This window comes from Paroedura picta, chromosome 3 (genome assembly GCF_049243985.1).
Source record: "Paroedura picta isolate Pp20150507F chromosome 3, Ppicta_v3.0, whole genome shotgun sequence".
NCBI classification, from domain to species: Eukaryota; Metazoa; Chordata; class Lepidosauria; order Squamata; family Gekkonidae; genus Paroedura; species Paroedura picta.
In genome coordinates this window covers 155,476,134-155,497,388 of record NC_135371.1, presented here as the reverse complement: position 1 = coordinate 155,497,388, position 21,255 = coordinate 155,476,134, and the positions used below count along the sequence as shown (strand labels likewise).

Here is a 21,255-nt window from a genome sequence, read left to right as displayed (position 1 = left end):
ATAAACGGTCTATGATAGTACAGCCCCTTTGTTGAGCAGGGTTGGCACAGAAACAATCGTAGTGCAGAGCCAACAGGATCTTTCTTTCACTGCTGATGGGAGAAAGAAGCTGATCTGGATTCAAATGCAGCCAGATACATTTTCAAGATGGATTAAACAGATATATTCATATTCAGGTGGCACCTCTCTCATATTTATGAGATTAAGATCACAACATTGTCAGGACTGTGGTACAGGTGTAACATGAATTGCCAAAATTAGGCTAGAGCAGGGTAGTCAAACTGCGGCCCTCCAGATGTCCATGGACTACAATTCCCATGAGCCCCCGCCAGTTCATGGGAATTGTAGTCCATGGACATCTGGAGGGCCGAAATTTGACCACCCCTGGACTAGAGCATCCAGGTTCTTGAATAAAATGAGCACCGCCACTTGAGGTTGCTCAAAGAAGCAGAAGCATCTCTCCTTATATGGCAGCTGCAGGATAAAGAGATTTTCCACTCAAAATTACTAAGTCACCATAAATAAGACCAGGTATACAAATGGTTTTGTGGTGGGATGCTTTACACTGCTCAGGGATATGTGTACTCTTAATAAAAAGTCTTGGAGAAATCTGCCATAAAAAGAACAGTGCTTATCAGCAAGGGCTCTAATGGAAAAGCTTACACAATTTTTTTCACAAAGATTGAGAGTATCAAATCCATCTTCAGGATGACAATGTTAAAGTACATTCATTTCAAATACATTTGGAATATGGATAATCATTTTTCTGCTGCTGCTTCCGACAGGAAGAGCATATACACTACAGCATGTACATGGCAAATCCTTAGTGATTGTTTTCCCCATTTTGTCAGTCCAGGACCGATCTTCAACATTCCTACTCTCCTCCCTCCTTTAAAAAATATATCCATTACAAAAATACATTTGGCTTCATCGTCACCCAAACAAGTGGTCTCCTCATTTATCAGGGAAAATTGGATTAAGATGATGTAGCGAAACAGGGTATAAGATCTCCATCAATGTTTATGGGGATTGTTCTCTTAGTGTACCTCCAAACCAGTTGGTTGTTTGACTGGAAAAGGTTTTATTAAGGGTTATAGCACACACACAGAAGAATGGCTAAGAAAATAAGGGAGACAATATTTACCTAAATAGGGAGAGGTCTGTGGATTCAGTGGCAATAATGGCCCGCATTTCACAGAAGAAGAAGGGGAATCTACGTGCAAGTAGGGTATATGTATGGTACTTAGAACACACACACAGGGTTGGGGCAGGATACCTCTTGATATATGACAAAATGGTGCCCAAGGCTATGCCAACATATTTGCCCCCAAAACAATTACTTGATGAATGTTCCAGAGTTAAACAATGATCCAGGAGAAACGTATGGGTTCTCAGGGGATAGGCTATGGTTGTGATTACTTTACCTTAGATGAGGTATGAGTAAAGTGGTTATTGATGACCCCTTGAGTACTGAATGGGTAAGCTATTAATTTTAAGTAAGGTGTTAAGTATTGCTGAATTAAGGTGAGTGGCTGCTAGGGAAGTGAGATTGGAAAATTGATGAATTAATTTTGAGTTCCTGGGAAACCTATGGTCCTAAATTATGCATCTCCCTGGGGTGGAGGAGGTTGCTAATTGGTCAGCTGTTCCCCTCACATATTCAAAACTATATGTTCAGACTTCTCTCAGGAGCCTTGTTTCTGGCAGGCACCCATTCTATGTTTTGTTGGGCCAGACAGTGTATGATCTGGCTGACATCTATTTTAGTGTCATTTTCAGACAGGCAGTGTATATCTGAAATGATATTGAAGGAAGGGTGCTTATGGCTTTTTAACTATGAACTGAGAGGAGGGTTCTGACTGCTAACATTATGGACAGAACCCATCTTAATAGTGCAACTCCAGCCATTCAGTGTTGAAGTAACAAACCTTGCAATACTCAGTTGATGCAAATTATGTTGACACATTCCATTAAAAACTGTTACTTTCTGGTACAGCAAGTTGTAAGCTTGGGCAGCTACTCTCATTTCATGGTCTAAAATCCACAGGATGTTTAAGAAGAAGAAGAAGAAGAGTTGGTTCTTATATGCCGCTTTTCCCTACCCGAAGGAGGCTCAAAGCGGCTTACAGTCGCCTTCCCATTCCTCTCCCCACAACAGACACCCTGTGGGGTGGGTGAGGCTGAGAGAGCCCTGATATCACTGCTTGGTCAGAACAGTTTTATCAGTGCCGTGGCGAGCCCAAGGTCACCCAGCTGGTTGCATGTGGGGGAGTGCAGAATCGAACCCAGCATGCCAGATTAGAAGTCCGCACTCCTAACCACTACACCAAACTGGCTCTTATATTAACTTATAAGAGCCTACCTACATTTAGCTTGAAAGTTAAAAAAAAACCTTATAAACTTCCTTGGTCCTCAGGTACACGTTCTTTCATAGCACCTAAACTCAATGCTTCTAAGATTTTTTGAATTTCTTGGATTTATCATACTCACTCACGTCTTAAGAAATACCTACAGGAATCTGGGCTTCCTATGAGTTGCGTGATTCTCCCACATGTACTCAATACCACAGCAATCCCTTCAAGCCCTTCATATGAGTTCACCAAATGGATATTTCAGCTGTCAGGCTCTCCGACTTAAGAATTATCCTGTCTTACTCAAGACACATGAATTTACAGGTGATCTATAAGTGTTTTTACAATTATGCTCTTCAAGCAGAGAACAAAACTTTCAAGAGCACCAGACAAACAGAAATATTAAATGATCTTAAGGCCACAAGAGGTTAAATGAATAATGTACAAAGTTATACCTGCCATTTGCTTGTTCAGGATTGGCCAGCTTTTCAGCGTTGGGGACTATATTAAGTTCTCAAGTTTCTAAAGTACTGTGGCATGAAAAGTGGAACTTACTAAAAATCCTCAGCTTCCATTAAAAGTATAAGAGCTTTTGTAATTTAATCTGACTGCTTTGGGGATGTTTGCTTGACAGTCAACACCAACATTCAGTTAGGTGCTGTTTGCTTGAAATAGGCACTTCTTGGAGGAGGGAGATTATCTACGGATCTTTCTAAACTTTTCTCTGACAATGGCTGTCTCTCCCGTTAGCAAAACAAAACATAGTGGAAATAGGGTGCAAACTGCAGGCCAAGTATATATTGAAAAGCATTCCATATTAAATGAACTAGATTGAATCCTGTGGGAAAGATCCCCATGCATAAGGAGAGGAGGCGATTATCACTAATTCCCTCTAACCCACTAGCAGCAGCCCTTCATCTCTCCACTGATACTGCTCTTGGGGATCCCTGTCCCATTTCTTCTCCCCGCCCACAGCAACAGCACTCCAGGGGGGCATTTCAGGATGCAACAGGAGTAAGGGGAAAAGAAAGCCATGCTTCCTTGCACAGAATTTAGACAGGACACAACTAGTGTTGCCAACTTCAGGTTAGTAAATTCCTGGGAATTTGAGGGTAGAATCTTGGTAGGGTTTGTGGGGATTTTTTTTTGGGGGGGGGAGCTCAGCTGGGATATGGTGCTACAGACTCCCCTGTAGAATTCCTACAAAGCAGTCATCTTATCCAGGGGGAACTGATCTCTGTAGTTTGAAGATCAGTTGCAGTTTGGAGAAATCCAGGCCCCACTTGGAGGCTGGTGACTCTACTTTCCCCGTCAAATGCGCTCCGTCTAACGCTGCATTTTCAGCTCAGACAAAATGCCAATTAAGGATTGTTAGCAAGAAACTTTAGGGCAGGGGGTGAGTAAAGCCAGGGGCTCTTCGCCATTACAGAAAATAAGATAAGGGATAAAGAATGAAAGCTGTCAGGGAGCACAGCAACTACAATGAAAATCGAACTGAAGGCAGTTTCAGTAAATGGACCTATATTACCTAGGAAATGGTTGCGCCTTTTTCATGGGAGGTTTTTAAGAGACTGGAAGGAAGGCTTAGTTTCCACCCAGGTGATAAACTGAATAGTCCTACTACCGACTTCAGGTGAAAGTTCAGATAACCTGTTTTTTTAAAAAAATACTCTTTCTGTGCATGCTTACATGTAGCACATTGGTCAGTAGAACCCTTAGAACCCTTCTCTCTGACGTCAAATTTATGTGAGCAGACCCCCCTCCCCTTTTTGTATTATGAAACATTTAGCCAATAAGAGTGCCCAAATGCAGTCTGAAATGGTACTACTCAATACAGGGTTACCATCTCAGTGCATAAATCTAGCTGCAGCACATGGATTCGATGTCCTTTAGCATTATAATTACAGGAAAAGGCAATGTGAGCTTCAGCTAAGTGGGACACACTGCCTGGATATATGTTGTTGTTATGTGCGAAGTCGTGTCCGACCCATCGCGACCCCACGGACAATGATCCTCCAGGCCTTCCTGTCCTCCACCATTCCCCGGAGTCCATTTAAGTTTGCACCGACTGCTTCAGTGACTCCATCCAGCCACCTCATTCTCTGTCGTCCCCTTCTTCTTTTGCCCTCGATCGCTCCCAGCATTAGGCTCTTCTCCAGGGAGTCCTTCCTTCTCATGAGGTGGCCAAAGTATTTGAGTTTCATCTTCAGGATCTGGCCTTCTAAAGAGCAGTCAGGGTTGATCTCCTCTAGGACTGACCGGTTTGTTCGCCTTGCAGTCCAAGGGACTCGCAAGAGTCTTCTCCAGCACCAGAGTTCAAAAGCCTCAATTCTTTGACGCTCGGCCTTCCTTATGGTCCAACTTTCGCAGCCATACATTGCAACTGGGAATACCATAGCCTTGACTAAACGCACTTTTGTTGGCAGGGTGATGTCTCTGCTTTTTAGGATGCTGTCTAGATTTGCCATAGCTTTCCTCCCCAGGAGCAAGCGTCTTTTAATTTCTTTGCTGCAGTCCCCATCTGCCTGGATATATAAGGAATGCCAATTTCTTCTCTTGTACCTGTACGTGAATTCCTTTCCCCAAAGTTCAATTTCTGTGCTCCCTGTAACTTAAATGTGCTTCTAGACAGGCAACTGTTGTGAGCAAAGACATGAGGGTTTCAGTCTAGCAGGACCAGCACATATGTGACACAGCTGCAGTGAAGGAAAGACAACGTAGCGCCCATCTTCCTTTGCGCTTGCCTGGGATGCACTTTCCCATGCCCAGTTCCTGTTTACCACACTTCTGTATAAGTTCTAGAAAGCAGAAACAATATCTGGAGAAAGTTTCACCTGGGACTCTTCCTCTTATCCTGTTCAGCATTTATTAAAATGAGGAGGGGAGGCACTGCTCCCAAGCGGGTGGGTTTAAGTTTAGCATAAGCACGATGCACATTGCTTGAGAATTTTAATATTTTTTTTTAAAGTTAGTCCCTTGGGTGCCAGAAGCTGAGACCCTGAAGGTCTTCTGTTTCCCTTAACCCTTCCATCTGCTATTCAATTAAACAGGAACGTTTTCAGGTATATGAAGCATGATGATTTTTTTTAAAATAAAGAACAAAATGAGAAACATGGTTAAGTAAAAAAAACAAACTAAACAAAACATACTCCACCCAAAGAAACCAACCAAACTGAACCACCCTAAAACCGGGATAGTAACGACAAGCTTCATCACAACAAATTAAACATCAGGGACTAGGACCAAGCATTGGTTACCAGCATGCATTGTGAATTATGGCCCCTGCCCTTCCCCAGGCCAGTACAGAATATAGTCAGTAAAGAGACCAGGAGCAGAAAAGGGAGTCCTCAACAGGGGCCTGGCAGCTTGCTCTCTTATCTTGCCCTTTTTGTTGTTCACTCATATCCAACAACCTGCAGTAACCTTTCAAACAGCCTCCAGTCCCCCCACCAGCCCCCTGCACAGATAAGGAATTCTAGAGATCCATTTATCTGCATCTAAAGTGAGTGACTACCTCTGCTGCTCTGCCTGGCATTAAGAAACACTCCAGCCACCCCCAGCTGGCACCAAGTGTAAATAAAAACAGAAAGAGCATGGAGTTATTTCAGACCGCCACCCCTCCCCGTTTAACTTACATTATTCTACCTTGCTGAAGATACCCTGGAGTGTTATCACAGCCAACTCCTTGGAAACAGCACTGGAATACAGACTGTGAGTGTGTGTGGCTGCATCTCGGCAGTAGGGTGAACTCAGCCACTCACCTTCCAGGAAGAAGAGATTCCTGGAAGTGAGAGAAACGGCCGTCATTTTACAGTCAAGCAGCACTGTTCGAGCAGGAATCCATACGGCTGCAGTGTCCCCTTTCGCTGAGATTCAGGCTCGCTCCCCTATTGCTTTGTGCTTCGCGTCCTAAAATAGAGCCATCAGCTACCGGGTGGCATCCTTTTAGTAAGGTTAAAAAAAAAACAACGACAATGAGCAAACACACACACACACATACACATACACACACTGACTTGGCTAGACAGGGCAAGGAAGTCCATGTAAAACATCACTGTTGCTGTCCACCCCGCATCACTTTGGCAACAGAAATGGATGCTAAAAGGACATGTTGCTCTGGAGAGATAAGAGCTCCCATCAAGAGCTTTTAACAGTCCAGAAACTGACAGTAAAAACTGCACAAGTACAATGAAATACCTCCATAGGCATTTCATTGAAAGGGGGGGGGGAATCTATTAGCAATTGCGCCACACTTGGCACAACTGATTCATCCTGTAATAATGAAGCGTCCACGTGCCTTTGTCTAACTGATTTCTCCTAGCCAAACGGTAGCCAGGTTAAGGCCTTACGTGCATGATTAGCATAAAGAACAGGTTTCATTTGAATATTTTCTACGTGTGCAAATTGAGGGGAACCAAAGGGGGGGGAGAAGAGGAAGAAATCTATTCTTGAATACATAAAGAACTGACCTGAGTGAAAAGTGTGATCTCGCTTTTGGGGAAGATAATAACTCCCAAGATGCAGTAAATTATCCTTGATAAAGCTTTAAGGAATTAGAAAGCAAGGACATCCCCCATGTGTTTTTCTCCTTTTTAAATCTAAAGGGGCATGAGTCAAATCCATTACTCTGTTGAAATTTCCACTCAAAAGAATTTCCTCTGCAGCTTTTTCTAATAACTTCCCAGAAAGATACCTCGTGTTTTGGCTAGGAAAGATAAATGATCTTCTGATTTGAAAAATACCTTTTAACATGATATATTGTTGCATGTTCATTATGACGAGAGGGGGGATCCATTCTAAAATAAAGAAAAGTTGGTGTTGTATCACATTCGTTGGTTTAAGGGGATTTTAATTACTTTGCATATGAATAAGAATAGTTTTGAAGAAAGGAGAGCATCTTCACTATTAAATACTAGGGACATGCACCTTAATTTTTTATTGGATCGGGTTTCTATACCCCCACTCTGGGACCTGCCTACTCATGGCGGTTTACAATAAAGCATAGCAATAAAACACAAGAACCCTATACTACCGGCAAGGCTATGACCGTTTATGCACTGGGAACTTCACTGCCCCAGCTCCTGTGCAGGAGCACAAATCGGGGGCGGATGAGGTGCGCCAGGCCAAATGCTCCCCCATGTGGGTGCAGGAAGAGGTGGGGCAACCTGCCACGAATAAAACTCCAGCCTGCAGCCCGGGATGAAACCACCAGTGCATAAACGGTCTATGATATCTTGCCAAGAAAAAAAATACAATATACACTAAATAATAACAATAACAATAAATTAATAAATTACAATTAATTAATTAATTAATTAATTAGCAAGGCATAAATGCAGAGGAGGTATTCCCTCCTTGGTAAGAGAACGCCTCTTCTGCTATATAGGGCCTGCAAGTTTTATGGTTTTTAAAAGGTCCCTTTTTTCCCAAATGTTGGCTATCTGATTTATTTATTTATTATTATTTTAAATTGAATCTAATTGATAATCAGGTTTGCAACATTTAGTTGAGTTATTTCATGGCAGGCTTAATTTGTAGTTGAGAATGTGTTAGCTTGCAAAAAAAAGGCAGAACAAAAAGTTTCATTGTTACTCTGCATACTACAGAAATAAATACTTTGTATTTAAGTAACATTTTTCAAAGCTATATTACTAAATCCTTGCCCCCCCCCCCCCCGTTTGGCCTGTGTTCACTCCATCAGTATTGTTTTCACACATTAACTATCTGCTTCTAACCTGTCATATTTAAATGGCAAGATTTATCCTCTTGGGATTCCCCTGAAATCATTTACACCAGCCTTTCTAAACTTTTTTACCATTGAGAAACCCCTGAAACATCCTTCAGGTTTTAAGAAGCTCAAGATTTGGTGTAATTGTGCAGAATGTGGTTGGGAAGCATAGCTGTGTACACGCTCACCTGAGGCGCTTCCTTGGCCATTTGGGAGGGTCAACATGACCATACATGGTCAGATCACTCAATAAATGTTTTACAAATTTAAAATTATATACTCACACACACATGCGCGGCCTGGCGAGCTTCTCGCTTCGGGGGGGGGGGGGGGCGGGAAGAGGGAGCTGCGGCCCGGCACCGGGCTGCGGCCCGCAGGTTGGGGACCACTGCTTTACGGTTTGGTAGGGCTCTCTGTGTCTCTCTCAGGCATCTGAGAGCAAAGTAGCTAGCGTCCAGGGAAGGAGCGCGGAACCTGGAAATGGAGGGCCAGCCAGCTTTGCTGGCTGCACCCTGATTGGCCCTATTCCATCTTGGGCAGCCAGGACACTCTCCATCCCCAGGACTGTTTCACAAATATTAAGAGGAACAATGGATAAGGATATATATATCTCCTTATCCATTGTTCCTCTTAATATATAAAAATTAACCGCCACCCTTTTGGGAAACCGTCACCCCTGTTGCAAACAAAGATTTAAATGCACACATTTCTTGTATTTATTTTGTTTTTATGTGTATATATTAGATTTTTAGTCCACCTCTCTCTAGAGAATAGAGGCGGGTCACATCAAAAATCCATTAAAACCCCAACTCCATAAAATCAGACATAATCCCAGGACGAAAGATGGCTTGATCCCTCCATGCACCTGCAGCCATCTACCAGGGGGGTTCACTCTAGCACAGTGCAGCCTGAGGGGCACCCATAGATCTTAGTTCTGGCCTCAACCACAGACCTGGTAGAAGAGCTCTATTTTGCAGGCCCTGACAACTCATCAGGGCCCTCAGCTCTCCTTAGAGCTCGGTCCACCAAATTGGGGCCAGGACCAAAAAGGCCCTGGCCCAAGTCGAGGCCAAGCACCTCTAACAGATTAGCATCCTCCGAGCAAAGTGCCCTGCAGGGGGCGTAAAGAAACAAGCGGTCCCTTAGATAGGCAGGGTCCAAGCCACGAATGGCCCTAAAGGTCAGAAACAAGACCCTGAACCTGATCTGGGCTGCAACCTGCAACCAATCCAGCTGCCTCAGCACAGGCTGGATGTGGGCCCTCCAAAATGAACCAATGAGGATCCTAGCAGCTGCATTCTGCACCAGTCGGGAGTTTCCGGGTCAAGGACAAGGGTAAGCCAGCATAGAGCCATGAAGGACCCATATCGCTGGTGCTGAGGCAGCTACATTGGTTGCCGGTTGTTGTCCGGATCCAGTTCAAGGTTTTGACCTTTAAGGCCTTATGCGGGTTGGGCCCCATATACCTGAGGGACCACCTATTGCCCTATGCCCCTATTGCAGGGCATTATGCTCTGTGGGTGAGAATTTACTGGTCGTTCCTGGCCCCAGAGGCACACCTGGTCTCAACCAGGGCCGGGGCCTTTTCGGTCCTGGCCCCAACCTGGTGGAATGAGCTACCGGGTGAGCTGTGGGCCTTGCGGGACCTTTCCACAGAGTCTGCAAAATGGAGCTCTTCCACCAGGTCTATGGTTGAGGCCGGGTTAGCGCAGGAAGAGCAACTGGGGTCCCCTGATGCCAACAACGAATACCATTCTGACCTGTCTCTCCTTTCTTCTCCCTCTTGTAGATGAGTAGGGGGGAGGGTTAAGGGTTTCTGCCATCTTTGTTTTTGCTGTTTGATTTTTGTTATTATGGATTTTGTGATAGTCCATTTTAATTTGAGTTTTAATGGGTTTTTAGCTGGACTTTTGTAAACTGCCACAAGCCTCTGGGAGTGGCAGTTAATAAATTGGATAAAAATAAATAAATAAAAAATAAAGTGAGTTACAGTCCATTCTAAAGGTGACCATTGCATGGATCACTGTGGCCAGACAGACTGGAGGTAGATAGGTCGCTAGCCTCAGCTGATGAAGATGGTAAAACGCTGTGTGAGCTATCCATGACCTGGCCCTTTGCAGAGAGGGAGGCATTCAGGATCACCCCCAAACTCCTTGCCATGGGCGAAAAGTTATGCCCTGGCCAAGGCAGGGAGATGCGCTTCCTGTTCTGCCTCCTTTCTGCTCAGCCACAGGATTTCCGTCTTGGAGGGGTTGCGTTTCAGGCAACTCTGCTTTAATCATCTAGCTACGGCTCCCAAACATCTTTCAATGTATCCGGGGCGAGTCCAGGTGGCTGTCCATGAGGAGCTGGGTATCATCTGCATATTGATGAATACCCAGCCCATAACTCTGAACCAGCTATCCTAGAGAGCACATAAAGATGTTAAATAACATGGGGGAGATTACCACCCCCTGCGGTCCATCTATAGCTGCCTTTCCCAACTTTTTTACCATTCAGAAACCCCTGAAACATGCTTCTGGCTTTGAGAAACCCGAGAAGTGGCACAATTGTGCATGAAATGGTTGGGAAGCATAGCTGTGTACATACCCACCCAGGGCTCTTCCCCTTCCCACCCCCTCCAGGGACATCATTGGCCATTTTGGGAGAGGGAGGGGGGTCAACATGACCATATATGGTCGTATCACCAGATAAATGTTTAACAAATCTAAAAAATATATTAGAAATTAATTAATTCCCACCCATTTGGGAAACCCTTCCAGAGCCATGAAGAAGCCCCAGGGTTTCATGAAACCCTGGTTGAGAGAGCCTGACCTAAAGTGATCAGACAAGTAATACAAGTGTCTTGGTGAGCCTTCAAAATCTGAGTTTTCAGGGTTTCATCTATTCCTAAAATATTTACTTCACAGTTATCTCACCTTTCTCCCCTTTGGCGTCCCTAAACAACTAATATCATTTAAGCCTCACAACAACCCTGTCGGTTAGGTTAAGCCCAGTGGGTGTACCTGGCCCATGGTCCCCCAATATGTTCCTATGACAGTGGCGGCCAAATGGTGGCTCTCCTGATGTCCACAGACCACTATTACCATGAGCCCCTGCCAGCAAGCAAGCAAGCTAGTAGGGGCTCATGATAACAGTAGCCCGTAAACATTTGAGAAGAAGAACTGTTTTTCATACCCTGCTTTTCTCTACCCGAACGAGTCCCAAAGTGGCTTACAATCACCTTCCCTTCCTTTCCCCACAGCAAACATCCTCTGAAGTGGGTGAGGCTGAGAGAGCTCTGAGAGAATTGTGACTGGCCCAAAGTCACCCAGCTGGCTGCACGTGGAGGAATGGGGAATCAAACCCAGTTCTCCAGATTAGAAGCTACCGCTCTTACCCACTGTTCCAAGATGGCGAGCCACAGTTAGGCCATCCCTGTTCTATGGGAAAGTAAGGATTCAAACGTTGATCTCTGTGATCTTTATTTCACACTCTAACCAGTACACTATGCTGGCTCTCTGACAAGCCTTCGCAGCCAAGAGGATATTCCTATCTTTTTACACAGTATCTTTTTTAGAAGTCCTGTACTACAACTGAACACAATACCACATTTAACCAGTGGCATTTCCTGTACTTTTCAAGTTTACTAATGTCACAGGAGGTGCACACAAATCCCTAGATTCAAAATAATCAATGACCAAACCTTGATTTGTCCAAAACAATTAGTGCTTTCCCTCCTCTTCTCAGACTCTGATCCCCAGCAGGCTTCTTCTCACTAAAAATGTGTCCTCCTGGGGAGCATTACAAATTTAGCCTTCACCACTCTGGATGATTTAACCTTTCGTTCCTTGCTGCTGCTAATCAGCATTCTGAGAAACAGCCACACACATTGTTTGATTTTCTTTTCTAGCCATCAGCTAGCCCCAGCCCTCTGGTTTCTGTGACGTTGGCAGGCTTCAGATATTTACTCAAATATTCGTGTTCATTTTTTTTACTTTCATCACCTTGTAGTGACTGGTCTGGAAGGGGAAAGTGCCATTACAAGTCCAGAACACTACTGGAGACCTGCCAAGACTGTTTGATCCCATTAATGCCGGTTCTAAGGAACTACTTAAGAGTGTATTTCGACTACTTTCAGGGGGATGGATCCAGCAGAGCCCTCAGGGAGGCAGAGCATGGCTGTTTGCTACACTCTCCGCTCTAAAGCAGGACCTGCAAAATCTGATGCCCAGGATGTGAGGACTCCTTTGGACTAACACTCATCTAGGTTAGGGCAGGGGTAGTCAACCTGTGGTCCTCCAGATGTCCATGGACTACAATTCCCATGCAAGCGCTGGCAGGGGCTCATGGGAATTGTAGTCCATGGACATCTGGAGGACCACAGGTTGACTACCCCTGGGTTAGGGGATACTGTGAAGAGAGGGAAGGGAGCCAAATAACCTGTCCCCCTATTCTGTTGGTACAGCTGTGCTTATGAAAGGAAGAAGAACAGGATGAATGAACCTGACTCATTTTCGATCCTCACTGTAGCTCCCTCCCCAACCCATAAAACTATTAATCCACATGGATCCCCGAGGCTCCTTTGATCAACTCTATTAGGTTGCAGAGGAACTGATAAAATCCAGATCTAACAATATGTTCTGCTGCTGGATCTCTAGACCCAAAGCAAACAGTTTGTGTTTTCTGATAAACATCCAACAATTTTCACTCATTTCAGATGCAGTCCCCACCCATTATTTGATAACTGGTGACTCCATACAGCTTCGTCAGTCTCCCTTAACCAGGATAAATGGCGTTTTGTAGTTGGCATTTATTCCTGAGCAGAACAATGAGTGTGGCTTCTTTATATATTTCATTTCCACCATCCACCTTTCACAATAACAAGAAACCCAAAGTGGCTTACATCATTCTCTCTTCACAATAACCTTGAGCTACTTTGGGACTCTGAACAGCCCAAGGTCACTCAGTAAGCTTCCATAGCATGTGGAGACTTGAACATGGATCTCTAGAGGCCAGGCTAGTGTTCTAACCACTACACACACAGTCTTCCAATGAGTCTGGCAGAGAGTGGATTGGCAATTTATCCCTAGTAAACTAGATCCTTCCCACAGACTTAGTGAGGCTTGAATACAATTAAGCTTGCTCATTAATCCCAGCAGATCCTTCTTCCAAGTCCAGTGAAGTCAATATACTTAAATCAATGTGTTTTTTTAGTATAAGTAGCTTTTCCTATTATTCTTAATTTGATTTTGTTGTGGTTCCAGTGTCTCAGATAAACAAAACAGGATTATATCCCTTAATTTCCAATTATGACTCATTATTATCTTTTCCCCCTCAAAATTCACAAGTTTCTGTATATTAGTGTGCGACACAAACAATACTTGGGGAGGGGGGTTTCTTTTACCCTGACCATTTACTGCTGTAGAAAATTTGCACACATGTGCCAGGAATACTGTTGCTGCCTGCAATCCTTCCCAAGCTTATCTAGATGTATAACTCACTGAGGTTGGTAGGATTTTGTTCCAAGTAAATATGCATGAAATCAGCCTATTTTTGACTGCTGAAGTCACAGCTCCTTCTTTGAAAATGGCTTTCTGCATTGTTACAGGTTGCTGTAAGCATTGCTAATGTTAGCTATTATTGGTAGCAACAATGTCAAAATTTCATCAACAAATGTATTCCTGATGTTTCATTCTTAGGCCTCCATACCTGTCATAGCTACGAACTGTAGCTTACCCCATATCTTCTCTTAATATGACCAACAACAGGAGCGACTTCAGAATTCTTTGTGAATTCATCAGTGCAAGAAACTCAATCAGCTTGTAAAGTTATGAAGTACTCATCAGTTTAGATAGGGATGAGCACAAATAGGAACATTCCGGTTTGGTACGTTCCCGAAGTGAACCCCCAAACCCCACAAAATAACAGGCCAGCTTGGGTCAGCTCATTTCACTTCTCCACGCCAAGAAGCAAGGCAAAGTAAAATAAAACACCGCAATTGATTTTGCTTCCCTCCACTATAAGGAGGAAAAAGCAAAATCCATCCCTGAAATGGCTGGTAGCTTGACAGTCCGCCCATCAGCTGTTAGATTTAAATGGCTGGCAGTGATTTACAATGATGTACACCTGATGATTTTGTTCAGCACCCAGGGCCTATTCTTTGCTCAAAGTGAGCTTATGTATCTGGCCAATCACAGCCCTCATGTTTCCCTCTTCTGTTTGAAGGCATACCAGCATCTTCACAGGTAGATGATACAAAGGCTTTGAAACTCAGGTCCAAAAGATTGTCCATTCGTGGTCAAAACTTCTCCTATAGTCTCTATAACAGGAAAATCCAACCTATGGCTAAACCAGCTTCTGGCACACAAGCTAAAAGCAGGCAGGAGCAATGTTTTCTAGTATCAGCAGGCTCTGGAAAACAGGTGATCATGCTCATTCAGATTTATAATTGGTCAAGGAATGGAAGGGTAGCCTACCCTGGACCAATCTCAACAGATCTCAGGAGCAAAGCAGGCTTTTATTGCACCATGGAAACCCTTTGTTTTTTACAGGGAAGAGGAAAAAATGGGATGGTCAGTTTGTGGATTCAGAGATTTAAATATGAGGATTTTGGAGTATATATAATACAATGAAAAGCGACTGATGAATAGAGGGTTGACAAGATTCAAACTGGTTAGAGGTAATAATTTTATCCTACATAGTAATGTAAACGATATAATAAGATGTTTGTTCTTTTTCTTACATTATTTTTCTTCTCTGTTGTATTTTATATCAATAAAATAATACAATTTTAAAAGGGAAACAAACCAGGGTCAGCCCTGGTTGGGATGGGAGACCACCAGTTGAGTCTTGGATTGCTAAGGAAAGCCAGACAATGGCAAACCACTTCTGAAATTTCTTTCCTTGGAAACCCTGCAGGGCTGCCGTAAGTCAGCCAAGATGAAACTGCAAAGAAAATAAATTAAAACAAATGGAAATAAAATGGTCTATTGCACAAAGACTTGCTCTATGGGAAATAATTCCATACCCTGTGACTGGGAGGCACATACGTATTCAGATGTTTCAGTTAGCAATATTATCAAACAAAAGAAATTAATTACATGGCTATGCATTTGCAACAATTAGATTTGCTGCCACTGAAGATGATCTTTTAAGGGACGGAGTTTTTATGTTTTTATTGTGAGAATCTTACTTGTAACCCATCACAAGCCAGCCTGTCTTGTAATAGGTGATGTATAGATGGATGGATGGAAGGTAGGTAGATAGGTAGGTAGGTAGGTAGGTGCAGGCAATTGAGGAACAAATACGAGTTACACTTATCCTACTGAAACGCTGGTTAAATCTGGGCAGATGAAAGTCTTCCCTTAATTGAACATTTCTCTTAATCGTGCTGAGAAATAACCTGGCAGGAGATGCCTTCTATTCACAGCTGTACTGAGTGCAGTGACCCATCTCATGTGAACTGTGGCCAGAGAACCCCATAACGGTCACTGTGTAATGACTTGGAGGGCATACACACCTCCTCTGGATGCACTCCAGAGGATGGCTCTAAGCTAAATGTGGGTGGAGATTGAGGAGGCTATTGTAAAATTGACCAGGTCAGCTTCTGTACTCTCTCTGGAGAGAGTTAATCAACTGCCAGAAAAAGGAGAGCGGTGTTAGCAAGGTTTTCCTTCCCATTTCACCAGTGCCGAGTTGTTTTGCCAAGTACAGACAGTAGGTATCATAGTTGTGGGAGAAACCTGTATGATTCCTCAGCCCCTTAGTCACACTGAAAGGTCCAATATGATCTAAAGTCAGATGTCTTACCCTGCCCTTTGCATATGCAATGCTGGCATCTCAAAGAAAATGACATGTATAAAAAATATAAACTTAAGTACAGAAAAAGTCAAAATAAGAACATACCGGATATGTAAGAACGCCCATTGCAGTCCTCTATATCCATCTTTAAGACACTCTGCTGAAAGAGAGACAGGCTCTGTCAGAACAGTAGACATAAACCAAAGCAGGTCTAAGATGTTCTTCCTTTCTCTGCTGCAGAAGGGTGTAACGCAACCCCAAAATATCGCAATTAACGAAACTTCAGTTGCACAAATGCAAATTTGCGGAACTGAAGCGGCAATATCAATAAAATATTAACTAATTTTTATATATCAAAAAGAACATTTTAAAGGGAAGTACATCCATTTCCAACAGGAAGAGAGCATAATAGATGTGCACTGGCAATAAGGAGGGGCATGCAAATCCTCATACTGCCAAACTTCAAGGAAGAGCGACTTTTACCCATGCCACTTAATTGGAAAGAAGAGGTCTGGGCACATATACCAGCCAATTTTCATTTTGTGGAGGCCAATTCAGTCAAGGTTTTGGCAGGTTTTCCTTCCACTGTCTCTGTTCAGCTGCCCTTTATACAGAGAAGGGAGGCTGTCAAACGGTGTTAAATTCACAAAACAGACGCTAACACCACTTCTAAATGTTGCGCAGAAGGGGCAGCTGTCAGTCTTGCATCCAGCAAGGCAAGACCTTACTCAGACTTCGCTGGTCTAGAACACAAGTGGCCACAGGCCAGTGCTAATTTTGACTCTTGCAGTGGCAAGGTACAGTAGCAACTGTCCATGCAATTCACTTCAACAAAGCTGACTATCTGCTGTCATCCGCTGTCTGAGCCTGAACTAAAAACATGATGCTGGTGACTCCAGATGTGCCAATGCAGATCCATTCCATCAGGGAAAACAGGTAATTCTTCTAGCAATGTGACTGAAAACGAAGCACAGCACCACAGAGCAGACTTGCAAGGAGCATTTCCCAAATTCATGCTAGAAAAACCACTAAGTCTGTCACACGCACACACATATCTTGCTCCTTAGCACCCCATGGAGATAATGAACATTTTAAACGTTCAAAACAGCATTTCCCTTCCAGTTACAATTGATGTTTAAAAAACAAAAATGAGTAACATAATCACAAGTTTTACTATTGTAAGCTTGCGTTCTAATTGCCTGCCAGCAAGTTCAGATGCAACCCTCCCCCCCCGCAAAAAAACAATTAAAAACAATAATTTGTTGGAATGAATTAAACCCTTAAGCCCAAAATATGGGTGCAATTTGCAGAACACAAAGGAAACAAAATTAACATTTGCCCCAACTCTTAGGTATTAAAAATGTGGTACACCTATGGATTACTAAAACAGTTTGCATATATTTTGAAGCAGAATGAGAATGCCAGATCCCTAGAGGAAAGGCAAGGGATGTACTTACATCTAAAGAAGGCTGACTGCATAGATGGAAGTTAGATAAGCTTCTAAATATTGAAGGCAAAGCTATGCATTCCCCATGGAGAGTAGGACAAAACTACACAAAGATTTAGCACAATCAGAAGTAACTTCTAACCATGACTGCATGGGCGGTAAAACAGGTTGCCAAGGGAGGCCATAGATTTCCTCTCATCAGTGAATGGATTAGGTCAGTGACTGCGTCAAAGTGAAAACATTTAATTCAAGATGAAGAAAGAGTGCCTGAAGTATCAATTGGTTTCAGAGCCTGGGAAGAGGAATATTTTTAAAAGGGAGAATGAAAAGTATGAAACTACACAGATTCACAGTATGTCATGTCACTCAAGGAAAGATATTTGAGGAAATCTGAACACTGAACAAAAACTGGAAGGGCATGTCCAGGCCCAGCACAGAGGAAGAAAAGAATCTAACTACTGCCTAATACAGGGATTCCCTACCAGGGGTCTGTGAACCTCTGGGGTCCCTAGGAGCTCCAGAGGGGGTCCACAGCCTTTCCCCTCCTACTTTAATGGACAAGATAGGGCTGCCTCCACCCAGAGGGCTCAGTGGTTAGGCAGTGGGAATAAAAATCAAAGTGGGGAAGTTGGTTTTGTTGTGGTACGGGGGGGCTGGACTGTCTTCTTCGCTCCTGCCATTATTTCAAGCCAACATGAGGCAGAGCCACCACAGTAGTAGAAAAAGTGAGAGCAAAGGGTGTGGGTGGTGATGTCACTTCCACTGACATGTCACTTCCTGGGGGCAAGGCCAGCTGACATCATTTCTGGGGGTCCTTGAAGCTTGAACATTTATTTCAGAGGCTCCTCCACCATCAAAAGGTTGAAAAAGGCTGACTTAATACATGGTGACTGCTTAAAAACTTTTCAGACAACTAGCTCAGTGAACTGTAGCCTCCAATTAGATTAAAATAGCTAAGTGTTACCATACTCTCTTGCAACCAGAAATCTAAGGAAATAGGGGTGGGGGTGTACTGTATTTGGCCATTCACTTGAGCAGTAAGAACTGGCTCTCCATCTTGCTTTCATGTAGGATGTTTAAGTAGCTGCCTTATAGGACATGGTCATGTAACTCCCCATCCCCAAGTGTTGGATATTGTGACTCTACATGAAAGAGTATCTGGCAGGGAAAGGGTTAAGAAAGTTCTCTCACTCGGGTACAGCTGGCCCCATCCTCTAATTAGTTAGATAAGCCTTCCTCAACTTTTTTACCATTAAGAAACCCCTGAAGCATTTGTTAACCTTTGAGAAACCCCAGAAGTGGCACAATGATACAGAATATGGTTGGGAAGCATAGCTGTGTACATGCCCACCTGGGGTCCCTCACCTTCCCACCTACTCCAGGCCCATCACTGGCCATGGGGGAGGGGGCTGGTCAACATGAACATATATGGTCATATCAGCAGATAAATGTTTAACATTCTTTAAATATATTGAAAATTAATTAACTTCCACCCATTTGGAAAGCCCTTCCAGGGACTTCAAGAAGCCCTGGTTGAGAAAGCCTAGGTTAGATGTTGAGTCTCTTTGGCCATCGCTTGCCTTCTGTTTTATCTTATATATAGACCTCTCTTCTTTTATCTCCTACCTGGACTAGGAAATGCAGCAAGTTAATCTTTTTGAAGCTTGCTCCCAATAAGTTAAATGTACCTATGTGAATTTGTCATGTATTATGTGCTTCTATTTTTGCAAATAAAATTTGTCTCAAGTCATATCATCTTTGTAATTTGTTTGAACAACATTTTCCCATTAGCCAAGAAATGTGGAGAAGTGGAGATATTGTGTAAAGTTTCTGCACTTCCAAATCAAATGGTTTTTTTCCCACATGTAATCCAACAGGTTATGGTCCCAGATGCTATCATCAGTTTAGATTAAGCTTAATATTCAAAAAAGGATTTAAAATTTGATTAGCAGATTCCCTTTTTTATCTTTAAAAATTCATTGCTCTTCTGCATGTTGCTATGATAAGGATGGCTAAATCAAGCAGATATTCAGCAATCCGAAACTTACTGCTGAGAAATACAGAAGCTGGCTTAAAAGATTTCATATACTCTTAAAGCAAAAGGAGCTGCTAGAATCCTAGAAGATAATAAACCAACGAAGAAAGACAAGGAATTAGACTCTTGCATAATCAAAAATGAGACTGGCAAGAACATTATTATGGAATCAATTGGAAGACAGTGATACTTCCATGTCTGAAAATTCCCAGACAGCAAAAAAATATGCTTAAGAGCTTTTTTACTAGTATTAAATCACAAGGAGCATGGATAAGAATAGTTTGCAAAATAAAGTTACATAATTAAGTAATTTGTGAAATATCTATATCTGAATTGGGACAGTTGTTTGAAAATCTAGCCAACTGTGGCTTTAGTCTAATCAATGACTAAAAGACAAATTTTATGTTTGAGACGTTTGGAGACAATTTTTCTGGAGAACCAACAAACAGGGCACAGAGACCCTTTGATGCTCTCTCCTGGCACTGTTATCAGAGGTTTGCTGCCTATGCAATATGTAGGTTCCCTTTGGTCACAATGGATAGTATATCTTCTGATGGGCATATCCCTTCATGAATCTGTCTAACCCACTTTAAAGCCATCCATGCTTGTGGCCATCATTACATTCATTGACACAGAATGACAGTCAAATGGTGACTGTATCATTCAGTCATAGTCTTTACCTTTTTGCTGTTTTCTAATGAAAATGGAGCTCTCATGAGGCTGGAGTTACATATGATAGGCACCTGAGTAAATGGCTCAAATGGGTTAGTGGACTAACATGGCTCTGATCTCTTTCCTTTTTTGACATAACTTTGGCTCATACAGGCTTATAACTATGCATAAGGTAGAGAAAGTGGAGAATTCTTTCTCCCATTTCTCCCTATTATCTCAATGGGCATCTGGTGGAGCTGGTGGGCAATTGATTCAAGATGGACATAAGGAAAGGACTTCTTTATTCAATGAGAAATGAAATTGTAGCATTCTACTACAGCCTTCAGCTTCTTGGGATCTTCTTTTGAAGAAGTGGCTCCAGAGCTTCTAAAGGATATTGGCTGAGCACTGCCAACACCTGACCACTCCTCTTTCTGAAAAAGAAGGCTGTGCAAATTCACCTAAGGTAGCTCACGATCTCCAGATGATAGACACAGCACAGCCTTTCAAACTGAGGCTACAAACATTACTGACCCACAAATATTTTTAGCGGGTACTTGTCCATAGATTCCAATGTCAGCCACTTGCACATTTGATGATGTCATCCATTCAGTCGTGTCCAACCCTCGGCGATTCTATAGGAAAGTCTTTGCCACGGGTCCCTGTCTCTGACTGCTTCTTTTAATTGGTTCATGGTCATCCCTGTATCGGCTGTGATTTGGCTTTGATTTGGTGACCTGCACATTTACAGTATTAGAAAGAAAGAAAGAGCCATCCCCTTCTTGATCGCCGAGACGTTGAACTGCTCGTCACAAGTAAGCAGGTAAGTGAGCATTTACAGATCAGAATAACAATTTTGGCAACCAGGTCTAGGATCTCCTCAGCACTTATCCTCCATGGACAATGAACAGAACTCCAGCATTTGCAGAACCACAATATGAGACTCTTTGTTGCAACCACAGGCCTGAAGCACCCAGTGCTTCAATTCCAGGAGTAACGTGGGAGAATTGTTTTAAAAGGTTCAAGGGAGAGAATTATTTGCCCTCAACATTTATTCAAAGGTCATTGCTATATTCCAGCAACTTTTTAATCAGATGCCTGCCTTCTTGTCCCTCTTCTCCATAGGAATTTCACTGGATCAGATATTTCCTCCTGTCGATCAGAATCACTTGCCACAGCCCATGAACCCTAAGCTCCTTGTTATTCTACTAAATACAACGGCTGAAGGAACTTTCCAGCCCAATGCCAAGAGCCTCACTAA

At 43.1% G+C, this 21,255-nt stretch overlaps 1 protein-coding gene across 12 annotated transcripts in view; it reads right to left on the bottom strand.

The window, feature by feature from the left end:
- IKZF4 (IKAROS family zinc finger 4) overlaps positions 1–21,255 on the bottom strand; it is a 76,334-nt gene that overhangs the window by 36,612 nt on the left and 18,467 nt on the right. For 6 of the 12 annotated variants that reach the window (XR_013229573.1, XR_013229574.1, XM_077328831.1 and 3 more), the window contains one exon: positions 15,967–16,021. Coding sequence is in view for 5 of the 12 variants with exons in the window: in XM_077328831.1 (XP_077184946.1) it covers positions 15,967–16,006 (40 nt within the window). In the remaining 7 variants the exon portion in view is untranslated. Of the gene's footprint in view, positions 1–5,986; positions 6,133–7,093; positions 7,148–15,966; positions 16,022–21,255 lie in introns of those variants that run through there. The other 6 variants (XM_077328836.1, XM_077328840.1, XM_077328837.1 and 3 more) reach the window with 5 other exon arrangements.